The sequence below is a fragment of the Pongo abelii genome, chromosome 19 (genome assembly GCF_028885655.2).
Source record: "Pongo abelii isolate AG06213 chromosome 19, NHGRI_mPonAbe1-v2.0_pri, whole genome shotgun sequence".
Lineage (NCBI taxonomy): Eukaryota > Metazoa > Chordata > Mammalia > Primates > Hominidae > Pongo > Pongo abelii.
Genome location: NC_072004.2, coordinates 2,094,819 through 2,110,021, shown reverse-complemented (window position 1 = coordinate 2,110,021; position 15,203 = coordinate 2,094,819). Strand labels below are relative to the sequence as shown.

The 15,203-nt window shown below is 46.2% G+C and overlaps 1 protein-coding gene across 2 annotated transcripts in view; it reads left to right on the top strand.

The window, feature by feature from the left end:
• Positions 1–103: 103 nt before the first annotated feature.
• The window catches only part of SMG6 (SMG6 nonsense mediated mRNA decay factor), a 248,327-nt gene continuing 233,227 nt past the window's right edge, over positions 104–15,203 (top strand). Inside the window, 6 exon segments of one of the 2 annotated variants that reach the window (NM_001132236.2) lie at positions 104–299; positions 3,302–5,060; positions 5,896–6,088; positions 6,587–6,697; positions 10,929–11,035; positions 11,275–11,353. In NM_001132236.2, coding sequence (NP_001125708.1) covers positions 212–299; positions 3,302–5,060; positions 5,896–6,088; positions 6,587–6,697; positions 10,929–11,035; positions 11,275–11,353 — 2,337 coding nt within the window. In that variant the 5' untranslated portion in view covers positions 104–211. 2 annotated transcript variants of the gene reach the window in all.

Below are 15,203 nucleotides of genomic sequence, written 5' to 3'. Positions count from 1 at the left end.
CCGCCCAGGCTCGCGCTCCGGTCCCGCCCCTCTGGAACTGGCGTCGGGCGCTTTTCCTCCCAGCGCGGCCACCGTCGTTCGGAAAGGGAGGGCGGCAGGGGGCGGGGAAAGGCCGGGAGGTGGGCGAGCGCGCGCGCCGCCCGTCTGTGGTGGTTTCCTGGCTGCGCGCGGCGGTGGCGGAGTAGCTACGGCTGTAGCAGTAGCCGCGAAGATGGCGGAAGGGCTGGAGCGTGTGCGGATCTCCGCGTCGGAGCTCCGCGGGATCCTGGCTACTCTGGCCCCGCAGGCCGGGAGCAGAGGTGAGTCGCACCGCCCAGCTCCTGGGCCGGGCCTGCCCGCCCCGCCTCCCTCTCCTCCTCCTCTGCCTCCTCCCCGCTCGGCCCTCGGCTCCGGAGCCCCCGCCCCTTCCCCCAGCAGTAGGCGCTGGGGCCGCGGCGGACCCTCGCTGCCCTGCCTCTCCCGCGGGTTAGTGCGGGGTCGGGCTCGGCCAGTCCTGGCCCGCTCCGGGAGCGCCTGGCCCGAATTCCTGCCTCCACCCTCTTTCTCACCGCGAAGGTGACTGTTCCTTTTGCCCCAGCCCTCTCAGACCCGCCCCGGATTCCCAGGCATCGGGAGACGAGGAAAGGCGTGGGGTCTGGTGGAGGCCCCCGGCGTATCGCTCTCCAGGCCGCCCTCCGCGGGCCTGCCCCGGCCACCGCTTTAGCGTCGGAGAGGAGGAATTGGGGAGAAAGGTTTAACAGCCTGCGACTTCCTTGCTGAACTTTTCCCCCCCAAGACAGGCTTCCGAAAGCTGCGCCACCGGAGGGATCCGGGACCTCAGACTACTCGGGTTTGGCCCTGGCATGTGTGGGAGCAGTTTTTATTAGAGAGAATGCTCAATTTGCAAGTTAATTTCAAGTCTCCAGGCACGTCAGGAAAGTAAGAAAGATTCTAAGTGTCTCACTTCTCCTGCGTTAGGCAATAGAGTTGTGTAGAATGGTAGCTGTGATAGGTGCCTTCTTTAGGTTTGCGTCCAGTCTGTGAAATTGGTTTTTGTTGATTAACAGAATTGGATTATTAAGGCTATTTTCTCCCGCTGCTCTAGAAAGTAGTAGGAATAGCTCTCCCCATCCCCCCCACCCCACCAAGTTACAGACTGCCGAGGGTGAGCCATTCTTGGGTTAAACTGCTTTATCTTTGTGGATACTTCATGAACTTGCCTTTTAAACTTCTGAAAATAGTGAAGCACTATCCTAAACCTTACTCTGTTTTTTCAATAGTGAAGCATTATCCTAAACCTCAGTCTCTTTTCTTCCCCGTTTTCTTACATCTACAAAAAGTAAATGTACGTGCTGGAGCATATGATTCCTGTTTTGGGCTTGTTTGCATTTATATTTAGAGAGCAATACTAGGATTAAAAACTTTTTTATTGTTGTTATTATTATTGTTTGAGACGGAGTCTCGCTCTGTTGCCCAGGCTGGAGTGCAGTGGCGCGATCTCTGCTCACTGCAACCTCTGCCTCCCGGGTTCACGCCATTCTCCTGCCTCAGCCTCCCGAGTAGCTGGGACTGCAGGCGTGTGCCACCACGCCCGGCTAATTTTTTGTATTTTTTGTAGTGACGGAGTTTCACCGTGTTGGCCAGGATGGTCTGGATCTCCTGACCTCGTGATCCACCCGCCTCGGCCTCCCAAAGTGCTGGGATTACAGGCCTGAGTCACCGCTCCCGGCCTATTATTATTATTTTGAGGCGGAGTCTCACTCTGTCTTCCAGGCTGAAGTGCAGTGGGGGGATCTCAGCTCACCTTAGCCTCCACCTCCGGTGCTCAAGTGATCCTCCCACCTCAGCCTTCCGAGTAGCTGGAATTACAGACCTGCAGCACCACACCTGGCTGTTTTTTGTATATTTTATAGAGACAGAGTTTTGCCATGTTGCCCAGGCTGATCTCGAACTCCTGGCCTCAAGCAGTTCCCGCCTCAGCCTCCCAAAGTGCTGCGATTATAGGCGTGAGCTACTGCACCTGGCCTATGCTAGGATTTTACATAGCATTCCATTTGTGTACTTGATAATATTCTCCCGAATTCTGTCACTTTTCCACTGTAATGTTTAGTGGTTACTTTTGATAATGGTAACAGATACTTTTTTAAAAAACCAGATACTTAAGTATCTGTCCGCCAGGCTGGAGTGCAGTGGTGCGATCTTGGCTTACTGCAAGCTCTGCGTCCTGGGTTCACGCCATTCTCCTGCCTCAGCTTCCCAAGTAGCTGGGACTACAGGCGCCCACCACCACGCCCGGCTAATTTTTTGTATTTTTTGTTGAGACGGGGTTTCACCGTGTTAGCCAGGATGGTCTCGATCTCCTGACCTCGTGATCCGCCCAGCACGGCCTCCCAAAGTGCTGGGATTACAGGTGTGAACCACTGCGCCTGGCCGAGAGTGGTTTCTAAAGTCCTGTTTTATTCTTAATTCTTGAGTTCCCAGTTCTTGGCATTTTGAGAGTATGTCACAATCTTTCCATCAGCATCCAGGGAAAGTTCCCTTATGGAACTTTTTTCTAATCATAATTCCATCATCATAGTAGCAGTTAGTGTCAGTATTCTAGTATGATAGTCTGAGCAGTATTTTGGTAACTCTGCGAGCTACTGTTAGTGAGTTGGTGAGGATGGGTGAAATTGAAGAATGTGAAAGGAACTGCTTGCTGTTTAATTCATCAGCAGGTATGTTATTTGGTAATTGGTATCCTGAAGAAGAGAATCATCCTGGTCAAGTTTAAAGACTAGAGTTGCATTTTTTTTCTCCAGAGATGTCCAGGACTGATAATTGTTATAATACCCCCCCTTTTTCTCCTTTTTTACTTTTTCCCCCTGCTGTTATGTTAAAAGAACTTAGCAACCCAGGAAAAAGAGGCAGAAGAAAAGGCCGAGGTGGATTCACAGGCTCTATAGATAGAGAACAGTGTAGTGCTGAAAAGGTTATAGAGATCTTTTGTTCTGACAATAATGAGGTAGTTTGGGGTCTTGGATTTCTGAATATGACTTGGATAAACATAAGGAGATGGGTTTCCCCTGTTTCCCTTACCTAAGTGTGGGTAGCCCCAACACAGTTAGGTCCTTAGCCTTGTGAATTGTTGAACAAGTGTTGTAAACCCAGAATTTCTGCTTCTACAGAAATGTTCTTCTTTGCCTACCAATATTAACATTTGGATGTGTAATTCTTGCTCGACTTTTTTGTTACTTAACCAGAATGACAGTCTTTCCCCCATCTTCCTTCTTTATTCTTATCTTCTACCTTTCCCTCCCAAACTCTTTCCCTGACATAACAGAAAACATGAAGGAATTAAAGGAGGCCAGGCCGCGCAAAGATAACAGGCGTCCAGATCTGGAAATCTATAAGCCTGGCCTTTCTCGGCTAAGGAACAAGCCCAAAATCAAGGAACCCTCTGGGAGTGAGGAATTCAAAGATGAAATCGTTAATGACCGAGATTGCTCTGCTGTTGAAAATGGTACACAGCCCTTTAAAGATGTCTGCAAGGAACTGAACAACCAACAGCAGAATGGTCCTATAGACCCAGAAAATAATCGGGGACAAGAATCCTTTCCCAGGACTGCTGGACAAGAGGATCGTAGTCTAAAAATGATCAAAAGAACAAAGAAACCAGACCTGCAGATCTATCAGCCTGGACGACGTTTGCAGACTGTTAGCAAAGAATCAGCCAGTCGGGTGGAGGAGGAAGAAATCCTCAATCAGGTAGAACAACTGAGAGTAGAGGAAGATGAGTGTAGGGGAAATGTTGTGAAAGAGGAAGTTGTGAATAAACCAGACAGGGCTGAGATAGAAAAGAGTCCAGGTGGTGACAGAGTAAGGGCTGCAAAGGGAGAAAAAGGAAAGAGGATTGAAAAAGGGGAGGGGATGAGGAAAACCAACGATGACCCGGCCCAGGGGAAGCCAGGTTCTGCAAAGCGCTACTCCCGCTCAGACAAACGAAGGAATCGCTACCGCACATGCAGTACCAGCTCAGCTGGCAGCAACAACAGCGCTGAGGGAGCTGGCCTGACTGATAATGGATGTCGCCGCCGCCGACAGGATAGGACCAAGGAGAGGCCACGACTGAAGAAGCAAGTGTCTGTGTCCTCAACCGATTCCTTAGATGAGGACAGAATTGATGAACCTGATGGATTAGAACCCAGGAGGAGTTCAGAAAGGAAGAAACATTTGGAAAGAAACTGGTCTGGCCGTGGGGAGGGTGAGCAGAAAAGCAATGGTAAAGAAAATCGAGGCACTCTTCGTGTCACTTTTGATGCAGAAGCCATGAACAAAGAGTCTCCCATGGTGAGGTCAGCCAGGGATGATATGGATAGAGGAAAGCCTGACAAAGGCTTGAGCAGTGGGGGCAAAGGCTCTGAGAAGCAGGAGTCCAAAAACCCGAAACAAGAACTTCGGGGTCGTGGTCGTGGCATTCTGATTCTGCCTGCCCATACCACCCTATCTGTTAATTCAGCAGGTTCTCCAGAGTCCGCACCTTTGGGACCTCGGCTTTTGTTTGGATCTGGTAGTAAGGGACCTCGGAGTTGGGGCCGTGGAGGCACCACACGCCGATTGTGGGACCCAAACAATCCTGATCAGAAACCTGCTCTAAAGACTCAGACGCCCCAGCTACATTTCTTGGACACTGATGATGAAGTCAGCCCTACATCTTGGGGTGACTCACGCCAGGCTCAAGCATCTTACTATAAGTTTCAAAACTCTGACAACCCCTATTATTACCCCCGGACACCAGGCCCTGCCTCCCAGTATCCCTATACGGGCTATAACCCTCTACAGTACCCAGTGGGCCCTACAAATGGTGTGTACCCAGGGCCTTACTACCCAGGCTACCCGACTCCGTCAGGACCGTATGTATGTAGCCCTCTACCTGCCAGCACCATGAGTCCCGAGGAGGTAGAGCAGCACATGAGGAACCTGCAGCAACAGGAGCTGCACAGGCTTCTCCGGGTGGCTGATAACCAGGAACTGCAGCTCAGCAACCTGCTCTCCAGGGACCGCATCAGTCCGGAGGGCCTAGAGAAGATGGCGCAACTCAGGTATGATGTGGTCTGTTCTGGCTGGAGGGAAATGGGGATCAGCCGGAGGTGTATAGATTCCTATGGCTGAGGAAGGTAGAAACTTTTTAGCTGAGCCACTGGGTATTATCTCCTTTTCACTTTGTAAGGGAAGGGCAGTTGGAAACAGAACAGAAGTTTTATTTCTAGTCTTTTTTTTTTTTTTGAGATGGAGTCTCACTCTGTCACCCAGGCTGTGGCACTATCTTGGCTCGTTACAAACTCCGCCTCCTGGGTTCACACTAGTCTCCTGCCTCAGCCTCCCAAGTAGCTGGGACTACAGGCGCCTGCCACCACGCTCTGCTAATTTTTTGTATTTTTAGAGAGACGGGGTTTCACTATGTTAGCCAGGATGATCTCGATCTCCTGACCTTGTGATTCGCCTCCCTTGGCCTCCCAAAGTGCTGGGATTACAGGCATGAGCCACCGCGCCCGGCCCTATTTCTAGTCTTAGAAATGATTGTGCATCCTACTTCTTCTTTAAGAAAAAATTATCTTTAAGGGATCATGGAATCTTGAAATGGAAAAAGACTTTGTAGAATGCCAAGAAATGAACAACATATAACTTGCAATGAAGATCTTATTTCAGTTGTTAAATTTAGGTGAAGACATATGGGGAAAAACTATTTTCCTAGACACAACTATCTTTAGAATGACATTCTGCTCTGCAGAATGGAAACCAGAGTGAGTTACTCTACCTGGCCACATTTTTTATTTCCTGCCAGGGGAGGTGGTTAATTTGCGGGAATCTCAAAACTTGAGTCTAGCTTTTTCTGTGGTGTATTTGGAGCTGGAAGTTGCATGTATTTTATTCCAGAGCTGAACTGCTGCAGCTATATGAGCGCTGTATTCTATTAGATATTGAGTTCTCTGATAATCAGAATGTGGATCAGATCCTGTGGAAGAATGCTTTCTATCAGGTGATTGAGAAGTTCAGGCAACTTGTCAAGGATCCGAATGTTGAGAACCCAGAACAGATTCGGAACAGACTTTTGGAGCTCTTGGATGAGGTAAACTGTCATCTTTTTGTCCTCAGGATAAAGGCTTCAGCATTCTGTAGTTATGATGGATTTTTACTACCTGAAATGCTATGTTTTAAAACAGAATATCGACAAAAAACTGCCCTTTTCTTGGGTTCTGAGCCTGCCCTACACCAGTTGCTTCCTTGGGACCGTAAATTATTGGCAATTGGAGTTTTGAGATTGAAAGCTTTCTGAATGCCCTGGCCTAAAAGAGAGAGAATGAGAATGTGTATGTATGTGTTTGTGTTTGTGTGGAGAGAGAGTGTGTTTGTGTGTTTATATATTCATATCTTTAAAACCATGGAGGCTTCGACTGTGAATTTGTCTTGTGCTCGAATTGGTGGCCACTGAATATTGTGCATGCCTCCCTTTTCATAGGATGTCTGAACATTAGCAGAACTGTGAAAGGGTTATCTGCCCCGGTTTTTTGTGGATAGGTTGGATTAGAATAGATTGATTCAGTCATTTCTTTTTTTCTTTTTGTAGGGTAGTGACTTCTTTGATAGTTTGCTTCAGAAGCTACAGGTTACTTACAAGTTCAAACTGGAAGACTACATGGATGGTCTTGCCATTCGCAGCAAGCCATTACGCAAGACAGTAAGCTACCTTCTTTATTTATCTTAAATTTTCATTCATTTAGTAAGCATTTATCTAGTGTTAGGTATGTGCTAGACACTACTGGGTGTTGAGGATAAAAGAATGAAAGGTACAGTTCAGTGCAGGGACAGATAGATTAAACCAATTGTAATGTCATATGTACTGTGGTAATGGTATATAGCAGTGCTCCCCAGCCTTTTTTCTTTCTTTCTTTTTCGTTTTTTGAGACGGAGTTTCATTCTTGTCACCCAGGCTGGAGTGCAGTGGTTTGATCTTGGCTCACTGTAACCTTCAACCTCTGCCTCCCAGGTTTAAGGGATTCTCTTCTGTCAGTCTCCCGAGTAGCTGGCATTACAGGTGCCCACCACCAAGCCTGGCTAATTTTTGTATGTTTTGTAGAGATGAAGGTTTCATCATGTTGCCCAGGCTGGTCTCGAACTTCTGACCTTCCGTGAGCCACCCGCCTCGGCCTCCCAAAGTGTTGGGATTGCAGGCATGAGCCACTGGGCCTGGCCAGTCCCTAGCCTTTTTGGTACCGGGGACTGGTTTCGTGGAAGACAGTTTTTCCATGGACGGGGATGTTGGGGCATTAGATTCTCATGAGGAATGCATAGCCTAGCTCCCTCGCATGCTTAGTTTGCGCATCTGTGAGAACTAATACCACCGCTGATCTGACAGGAGGTAGGGTTCAGGTGGTGATCCTTGCCTGCCCACCGCTGAGACCAGAGACTGGTACCAGTCCGCGGCCGGGGGGTTGGGGACCCCTGGTATAGAGTGTTGAAGGGCCATAGAGAGAAGTGAATCTTACTTAGCCTGGTGGGGCCAAGGAAGGCTTCTTGGAGATTGTCAAGCTGAGTTTTGAAACATGACTAGGAGTTTGAAGGTGGGAGGGGCAGTTTAGATAGAGGGTCCAGCCAAAGAGAACCAGGCATTGTTGGGAAAGTGCAAGAACTTCAGTATGCTGGTGTTTGTAGTGTGGAGGGGGCTATTGTAGGTGGAAAAGCTAACGAAGTGGGAAGCGACTAGGTCATAAACTCTCATATGCTATGCCGAAGAGTTTGGACTTCGTTCTGAAAGCACTGAGGAACCATTAATTGATTTTTTAGTAAACGGATAAGGTAGATTTGTTCTTAGAACCAGTCACTTGGGTAAATTGGTGAGTTTGGATGGGAGGTGGGCAAGAGTGGAGATAGAGGAGTCAGGTTGTAGGTCTGAACTAAGATAGAGGTCGTGGAGATGGGAAAGAGAAGACGGATTGGAAAGAAAGAAAGGAAATAGAATGGAATTGTTGACTGATTTGGTGTGAGGGATGAGATTGGAGGCATGAAGAGTCTGAATCATCTCCCAGCTGGTAGTCCAGGGGAGTGGCTGCAAAGGAAGAGATTGGTTCAGGTTTGGATATGCTGAGGTGGAGGTGTGTGTTACAGGAACTTGAAAATGAACAAGTGAATATTGTGGTCTCTCTGGAGGTCGGGAGAAAGCTGGGCTGGTGATAGAGATTCATGAGTCATCATGATACAGGTGGTGGTTGAAGCAAAAGTTGGGGTACTGGGAAGGCTGGCCAGAGACGGGGGTTACATTTCAAGGTGGGGGTAGGTAAAATTGTCAAGTGCAATGGAGCTGTCAAATGTTAAGATTACTAAAAAGTGTCCATTGGATTGGATGAACTTATCAAGAGTAATTTAGTTGGGGAGACTGGAAGCCAGATTGTGGTGAAAAGAGATAAAACAGTAGAGATTGCGAGAGAGTAATATAGACCATTCTTTTAAGCATCTTGGCTGCGAAGGCAAGGAGGGAAGACAGCTAAAAGAACATAGGGTTCTGAGAGAAGGCTTTTTGTTCTTTGTTTTTTGTTTTGTTTTTTTTTTTTGTCTGTACCACGCCTGGCTAGTTTTTGTTTTAAGATTGGAAAGTTGAGCATGTTTAGGAAGCAGTTAGAGATTCATTAGAGAAAGCAGCGTGATTTATGGAGCAGAGGCTTCCTCTTGCCTTTTTGCTCCTTCTACTACATACACACTTTCTTACTGATGGACAGATGTTTTTGGCCGGGCACAGTGGCTCACTCCTTAATCCCAGCCCTTTGGGAGGCCAAGGCAGGCAGATCACCAGAGGTCAGGAGTTTGAGACCAGCCTGGCCCAACATGGCGGAACCCCATCTCTACTAAAAATACAAAAATTAGCTGGGTGTGGTGGTGCACGCCTGTAGTCCCAGCTACTCAGGAGGCTGAGACAGGAGAATCGCTTAAACCCAGGAGGCAGTGGTTGCAGTGAGCCAAGACTGCGTTATTGCACTCTAGCCTGGGCAACAAAGTGAGACTCTATCTCAAAAAAAAAAAAAAAGTGTTTATTGAGTTCCTCTTACATGCTTGGTGGTATTTTAGGCAGAGGCAATTCAGTGCAGATTGAAAAACGTGCTCCTGTTTCTTGGAGTTTAGTGTTTGACTGGGGGTGAGTACAGACATTGGATGAGTAATTGCTGATGGAGTGACTTTTGCCAAGGATGTTGGAGGTGTATACTGTAAAGGGTTAACCTGGTTTTAAAAAATTCTGGGAGACTGAGAAAATCATAGTTTAACGCTGAAGGCCAAAAGCATCAGCCAGGTGAAGGTGTATGTGTAGATGCCAGGAGAGGAGCATTCTAGGGGAAGAGGACAATATACTTAAAGGCCCTGAAGTGGAAAACAGTGTGGTGTGTTAGGGGAACTGAGGAGTCTGGTCTGACTGAGGTACAGAAAGTGACCGGGAATATGGTGCTGATGAGATAAACAGAGGCTCGGTCGTCCAGGACTTCATGCTGAGGATGACGGAGAGCCTTTGAAAGAATTTGTTTTTTTTTGTTTTTCTCTCTTATCAAGATGACAAAGTGGATGTAGTATGGAGGCATAATCAGTTCTCTTTGTGCTTTATCAGTTAAATACGGAGGATTCTTAACACCTTTGGGGATGTTCATTCATAGAATTTGTGGAACAGTTAGGACTTAGAGGGTATGTGATATGTAGTGATTATAACTTTGCTGAGGTACAAATTTGAGTTATGTGCTAGGTAGGAGGTTAATGTGCAGTAGCTATTTCGCTTAGTGAGTGTGCCTTCCTGAGGGGTCAGTATCTTCTCAATGAAGCTTTCTTTGTTCTTTATTCAGTGATATGTTAATTTCTTTTGTGTGGAGTGGAGTGGAATTATATTGTGTGCTGTGAGGTGGTGTTCCTTAGGGAGATATTTTGGTGGGCACATGTCTTGGGATTGGTTTACTCTGTTTTCTGAGTGACAGATGCCAAGCCAATCAGTGAGAAAACACATAGTACTGCACAGTGTGTGGCATGTTGGTAATGTTTGATAAAGGACGATTCATTGTTTTAGGCGAAGGTAATGTAATGCCGTGGCACAATTCAGTGATGTTAACAGTTTGAAGAAAGACTATAATGATGGCAAAAAAAGTGGCTGGGTGTGATGGCTCACGCCTGTAATCCCAGCACTTTGGGATGCTGAGGCAGACAGATGGATCGCTTGAGGCCAGGAGTTTGAGACCAGCCTGGGCAACATGGCGAAACCGTCTCTATTAAAAATTAAAAAATTAGCCAGGCATGGTGGCGCATGCCTATCATCCCAGTTACTCAGGAGGCTGAGGCACGAGAATCGCTTGAGCTCAGGAGGTGGAGGTTGCAGTGAGCCGAGATTGCGCCACCACACTCCAGCCTGGGCAACAGAGTGAGGCTCTGTCTCAGGAATTATTAGGGCGAAAAAAAAGGAACAGAGTAAACAATTGTCTTCATATTTGTATGTCTCTTTATAGTTTACAAAATATTTTTGAATTTATTTCCTCCAGTTACTCTATAGAGTAGTTATTTTTACATTCAGGTGAAGAAACTGAGTCCCAGATCGTCTCAAAGACTTCATTGAGATCCAGCACTATTCCATAGAGTCAGGTCTCCTGACTACTAATATCAGAATGTTTTCTTTCATTTGCCTGGGACTCAAGAATCACCCTCTCTCTTTCTCAGTAAATTTTGTATCACACTGCTGACTGTTTTTTTTGGTAGTCAGGTTTAGGCTGAAAACTTTATAGTTTGTTGTGTTTTTTTGGTAGTCAGGTTTAGGCTAAAAACTTTATACTTTGTTGAGGACCGCTAGTGCCTTACCAGTGCTACCTTGTCATTTTCACCCCATCCCTGTCCTTTGAGGGTTGAAGTTAGTGTTTCTTGGCTTTTCTACTAACTGATTGTTTTTCCTGAAGGTAAAATATGCCTTGATCAGTGCCCAGCGATGCATGATATGCCAAGGAGATATTGCTAGGTACCGGGAGCAAGCCAGTGATACAGCGAACTATGGGAAAGCACGCAGGTACTTTTACCTCCGCTTCGTTATTTCTCTTCCCTGTGTGGCTCTAAGCTAAGCCTTACGAAGAGCAGTAGGCCATATGGGTGTTGTACAGGTGTCCCTATTGGTCCCTGGAGTCATGCCTTACCACTCCAGGGTTACATCTAGCACTCTACCTTATGTTTTAAGTATTAGGGCTATCAGGATGAATTGGGAAAAAGCTAATCTGGAACTAGCATTTTCTTATTGTTTTTCTGTTCTAGTTGGTACCTGAAGGCCCAGCACATTGCTCCCAAGAATGGGCGCCCCTATAACCAGTTGGCTTTGCTGGCAGTGTATACGGTAAGAAATCCTGTGGACGGGAAAAGTGCTTTGCAGGAAGTATCTTACAATATGGAGTTTGGTAATATCAGTTCCTGGAGCTTCATTTTATCTCATCACTGTAGCCCAAAGAATATCCCCTCAAATTCCTTTTGCTGCAGTTACTCTCAGAATTAAGTTGTGAGGGATTCCTCAGTTCACTTAAGTCTGTACTTCATCTATCCGCTTACCACTGCACTTAAATTCCTGAGGGAATGCTCATGCTCCAGCTAAACACCATTCTCTGTTTCTGAACAGAGCTTCTGCTCTGAATTTTGTCTTGATTCTCTTCCCTTTCTGTTGAACTAGGCAACTCATTCTAGAAGAAAAATAAGGCTTACTTCTCTCCCTGAAAGTTTTCACCTAGCTCTAAGTAGTTAGATATTTGCTTCCTTTCCCTAGATCCTGTTACTTCTTTTAACTTTTTATCTAAAGTACCTCCTTAGCAGAAGCACAGTAAGCACCAGATTGTACCACTCTAGGTCTAATCATTGTGCTCTAAATATGTCTCTAATGGAGAAGCGGGCCTTGGGAGCTGAGAGAGCTCCTAGGGAGAAAGCTGAATTCAAGGGGGAAGGTGGGGACCAGTGGTAGGTACCAGAGGTTCCATCGTAAGAAGTAAATAAGATGCTCATTAGCAAGGAGAAAACTTTCTTTTCTTTTTTTTTTTTTAGAGAGGCAGGGTCTTGCTCTGTCACCCAGGCTGGAGTGCAGTGACACAAACTCCTGGCTCAGGTGATCCTCCTGCCCCAGCCTCCCAAGTAACTGGGACTACAGGCACACACTACTGCACCTAGATAACAAAGAGTATTTTTCTGTAGAGACGGGGTATTGCTTTGTTGCCCAGGCTGGCCTCAAACACCTGGGCCCAAGTGATCCTCCAGCCTTAGCCTCCCAAGAAAATTCTTAATAATTATGGATTGAAATAGTTGATTAAGTAATGTGGTTTACTGAAACACGTCTTTCAAAATTTGTTGAATCTCTCTCTCCTGTTTTTACCTCTGTCTTATTCTCTGTGATGGGTTTATGTGATTTTTTTTCCTGCCCCTCTTTGTAGCGTTAGTTTTTCTCCCCCTTTTCTCTATATGCATCTTTTCCTTATTCCTTCTTTGTAATCATTGAACAAACTGTTAATTAGAAAATACAATTAACCATCACCTTTATCTAGTGTCAGAACATTTTCTTTTTTTTTTTTTTGAGATGGAGTCTCGCTCTTTCGCCCAGGCTGGAGTGCAGTGGCGCAGTCTTGGCTCACTGCAAGCTCTGCCTCCCGGGTTCACGCAATTCTCCTGCCTCAGCCTCCTGAGTAGCTGGGACTACAGGCACCCGCCACCGTGCCCGGCTAATTTTTTGTATTTTTAGTAGAGACGGGGTTTCACCGTGTTAGCCAGGATGGTCTTGATCTCCTGACCTTGTGATCCACCTGCCTCGGCCTCCCAAAGTGCTGAGATTACAGGCGTGAGCCACCGCGCCTGGCCATGTGTCAGAACATTTTCATCACCCCAAAGGAGACCTGATACTTATGCTTTCCATCCTTCTCTCCCCTCAGCCCCTGACAACCACTAATCTGATTTCTGTCTCTGTATCTTTACCTATTCTGGATGTCTCACATAAATGGGATCATGTAACGTATGACTTTTTGCAGTTCTCTACTGATACACGATGTTGAGCATCTTTTCGTATGCTTGCCATCTACATATCTTATTCAGTGAGTTGTTCAGATCTTTTGGCCCCCCCCCACTTTTTTGCCCATTTTTAAAATTGAGTTTTTTCCCTTATTTAAGAGTTCTTTGTATATTTTGGTTACAAGTCCTTTATCAGGTGTGTGTTTTGCATCTATTTTCTCCCAGACTGTGGCTTGTCTTCGCATTCTTCAGCAGTGTCTTTTGCAGAGCAGAAGTTTTAAATTTTAATGAAATCCATCTTACCAGTTATTTCTTTCATGGGTTATGCTTCTGGTGTTTTATTTAAGAAGTTGTCTTCAAACCCATGGGTAACTTAATGTTGTGTTATTTTCTAGCAGTTGTATAGTTTTATGTTTTACATTTAGGTCTGTAATACATTTTGAGTTAATTTTTGTGAAAAGTGTGAGGCTCGTGTATAGATTTATTGATGCAGGTGGATATACAGTTGTTCTAGCACCATTTGTTGAAATGACTGTCCTTTCACTATTGAATTGCCTTTGCTCCTTTGTCAAAGACCAGCTGACTATATTTGCATGAGTTTATTTCTGGCCTCTCTGTTGATCTATTTCTCTGTTCTTTGGTTAGTACCATACTGTCTTTGGTTCCTGTAACTTTATGTCTTGAAGTTCAGTAGTGTCAGTCTTCCACCTTTGTTTTTCAGTATTGTATTGGCTATTCTGGATCTTTTGCCTTCCCATGTAAACCTTAGAATCAGTTTGTTGATATCCACAAACCTAGTGAGTATTAAGTGGTAACTCATTGTGGTTTTTTATTGGATTCTCCTAGCAACTAATGATGTGCATCTTTTCATGTGCTGATTTGCTATTGGAAGAAATATCTATTTCATTGCTCATTGAGAAAAATTTTAATTACATATATATATAAAAGTAATAATAATAATTTTTTTTTTTTTGAGATGGAGCCTTGCTCTGTTGCCCAGGCCGGAGTGCAGTGCTGCAGTAGTCTCGGCTTACTGTAACCTCCGCCTCCTGGGTTCAAGCTATTCTCCTGCCTCAGCCTCCAGGGTAGCTGGGATTACAGGTGCACACCACCACCCCCTGCTAATTTTTTTGTATTTTTGGTAGAGATGGGGTTTCACCATGTTGGCCAGGCTGGTCTTGAACTCTTGACCTCAAGTGATCCACCTACCTCAGCCTCACACTGGGATTATATGCGTGAGCCACTGCACCTGTCAATTTTAAAATTTTAATTGTAAAATACTCATAAAATTTATCCTCTCACCCATATATATATGTGTGTATATATATTTAAGAGATAGGATCACGCTGTCACCTAGGCTGGAGTGCAGTGACACAATCATAGCTCACTGCAGTGTCGACCTCCTGGGCTCAAGTGATCCTCCTGCCTTAGCCTCCTGATTAGCTGGGACTGCAGGCACACACCACCATACCCCGGTAATATTTTGATTTTTTGTATAGACAGGATCTCACTCTGTTGCCCAGGCAGGTCTTGGAACTCCTGGCCTCAAGTGATCCTCTTGCGTTGGCCTTTCAAACTGCTGAGATTACAGGCATGAGCCACTGCTCCCAGTCACTTAATTTTGTTTGTTTGTTTGTTTTTTGTTTTTTGAGGCAGGGTCTCACTTTGTCACGCAGGCTGGAATACAGTGGCATGACCTCAGCTCACTGCAGCGTCGACCTCCCAGGTTCAAGCTATTCTCCTGCCTCAGCCCCCCAAATAGCTGCAACTACAGGTGACCGCCGCCACACCTGGCTAATTTTTTTTTTTTTTTTTTTGAGACGGAGTCTTGCTCTGTTGCCCAGGCTGGAGTGCAGTGGTGCTATTTCGGCTCACTGCAAGCTCCGCCTCCCTGGTTCACGCCATTCTCCTGCCTCAGCCTCCTGAGTAGCTGGGACTACAGGCGCCCGCCACCACACCTGGCTAATTTTTTGTATTTTTAGTAAAGCCGGGGTTTCACCGTGTTAGCCAGGATGGTCTCAATCTCCTGACCTTGTGATCCGCCCACCTCGGCCACCCAAAGTGCTGGGATTACAGGCGTGAGCCACCACACCCGGCCGCTCACACCTGGCTAATTTTTGTATTTTTTGTAGAGACGGAATTTTGCCATGTTATCCAAGCTGGTCTTGAACTCCTGAGTTCCTAAGTGATCTGCCCACCTCAGCCTC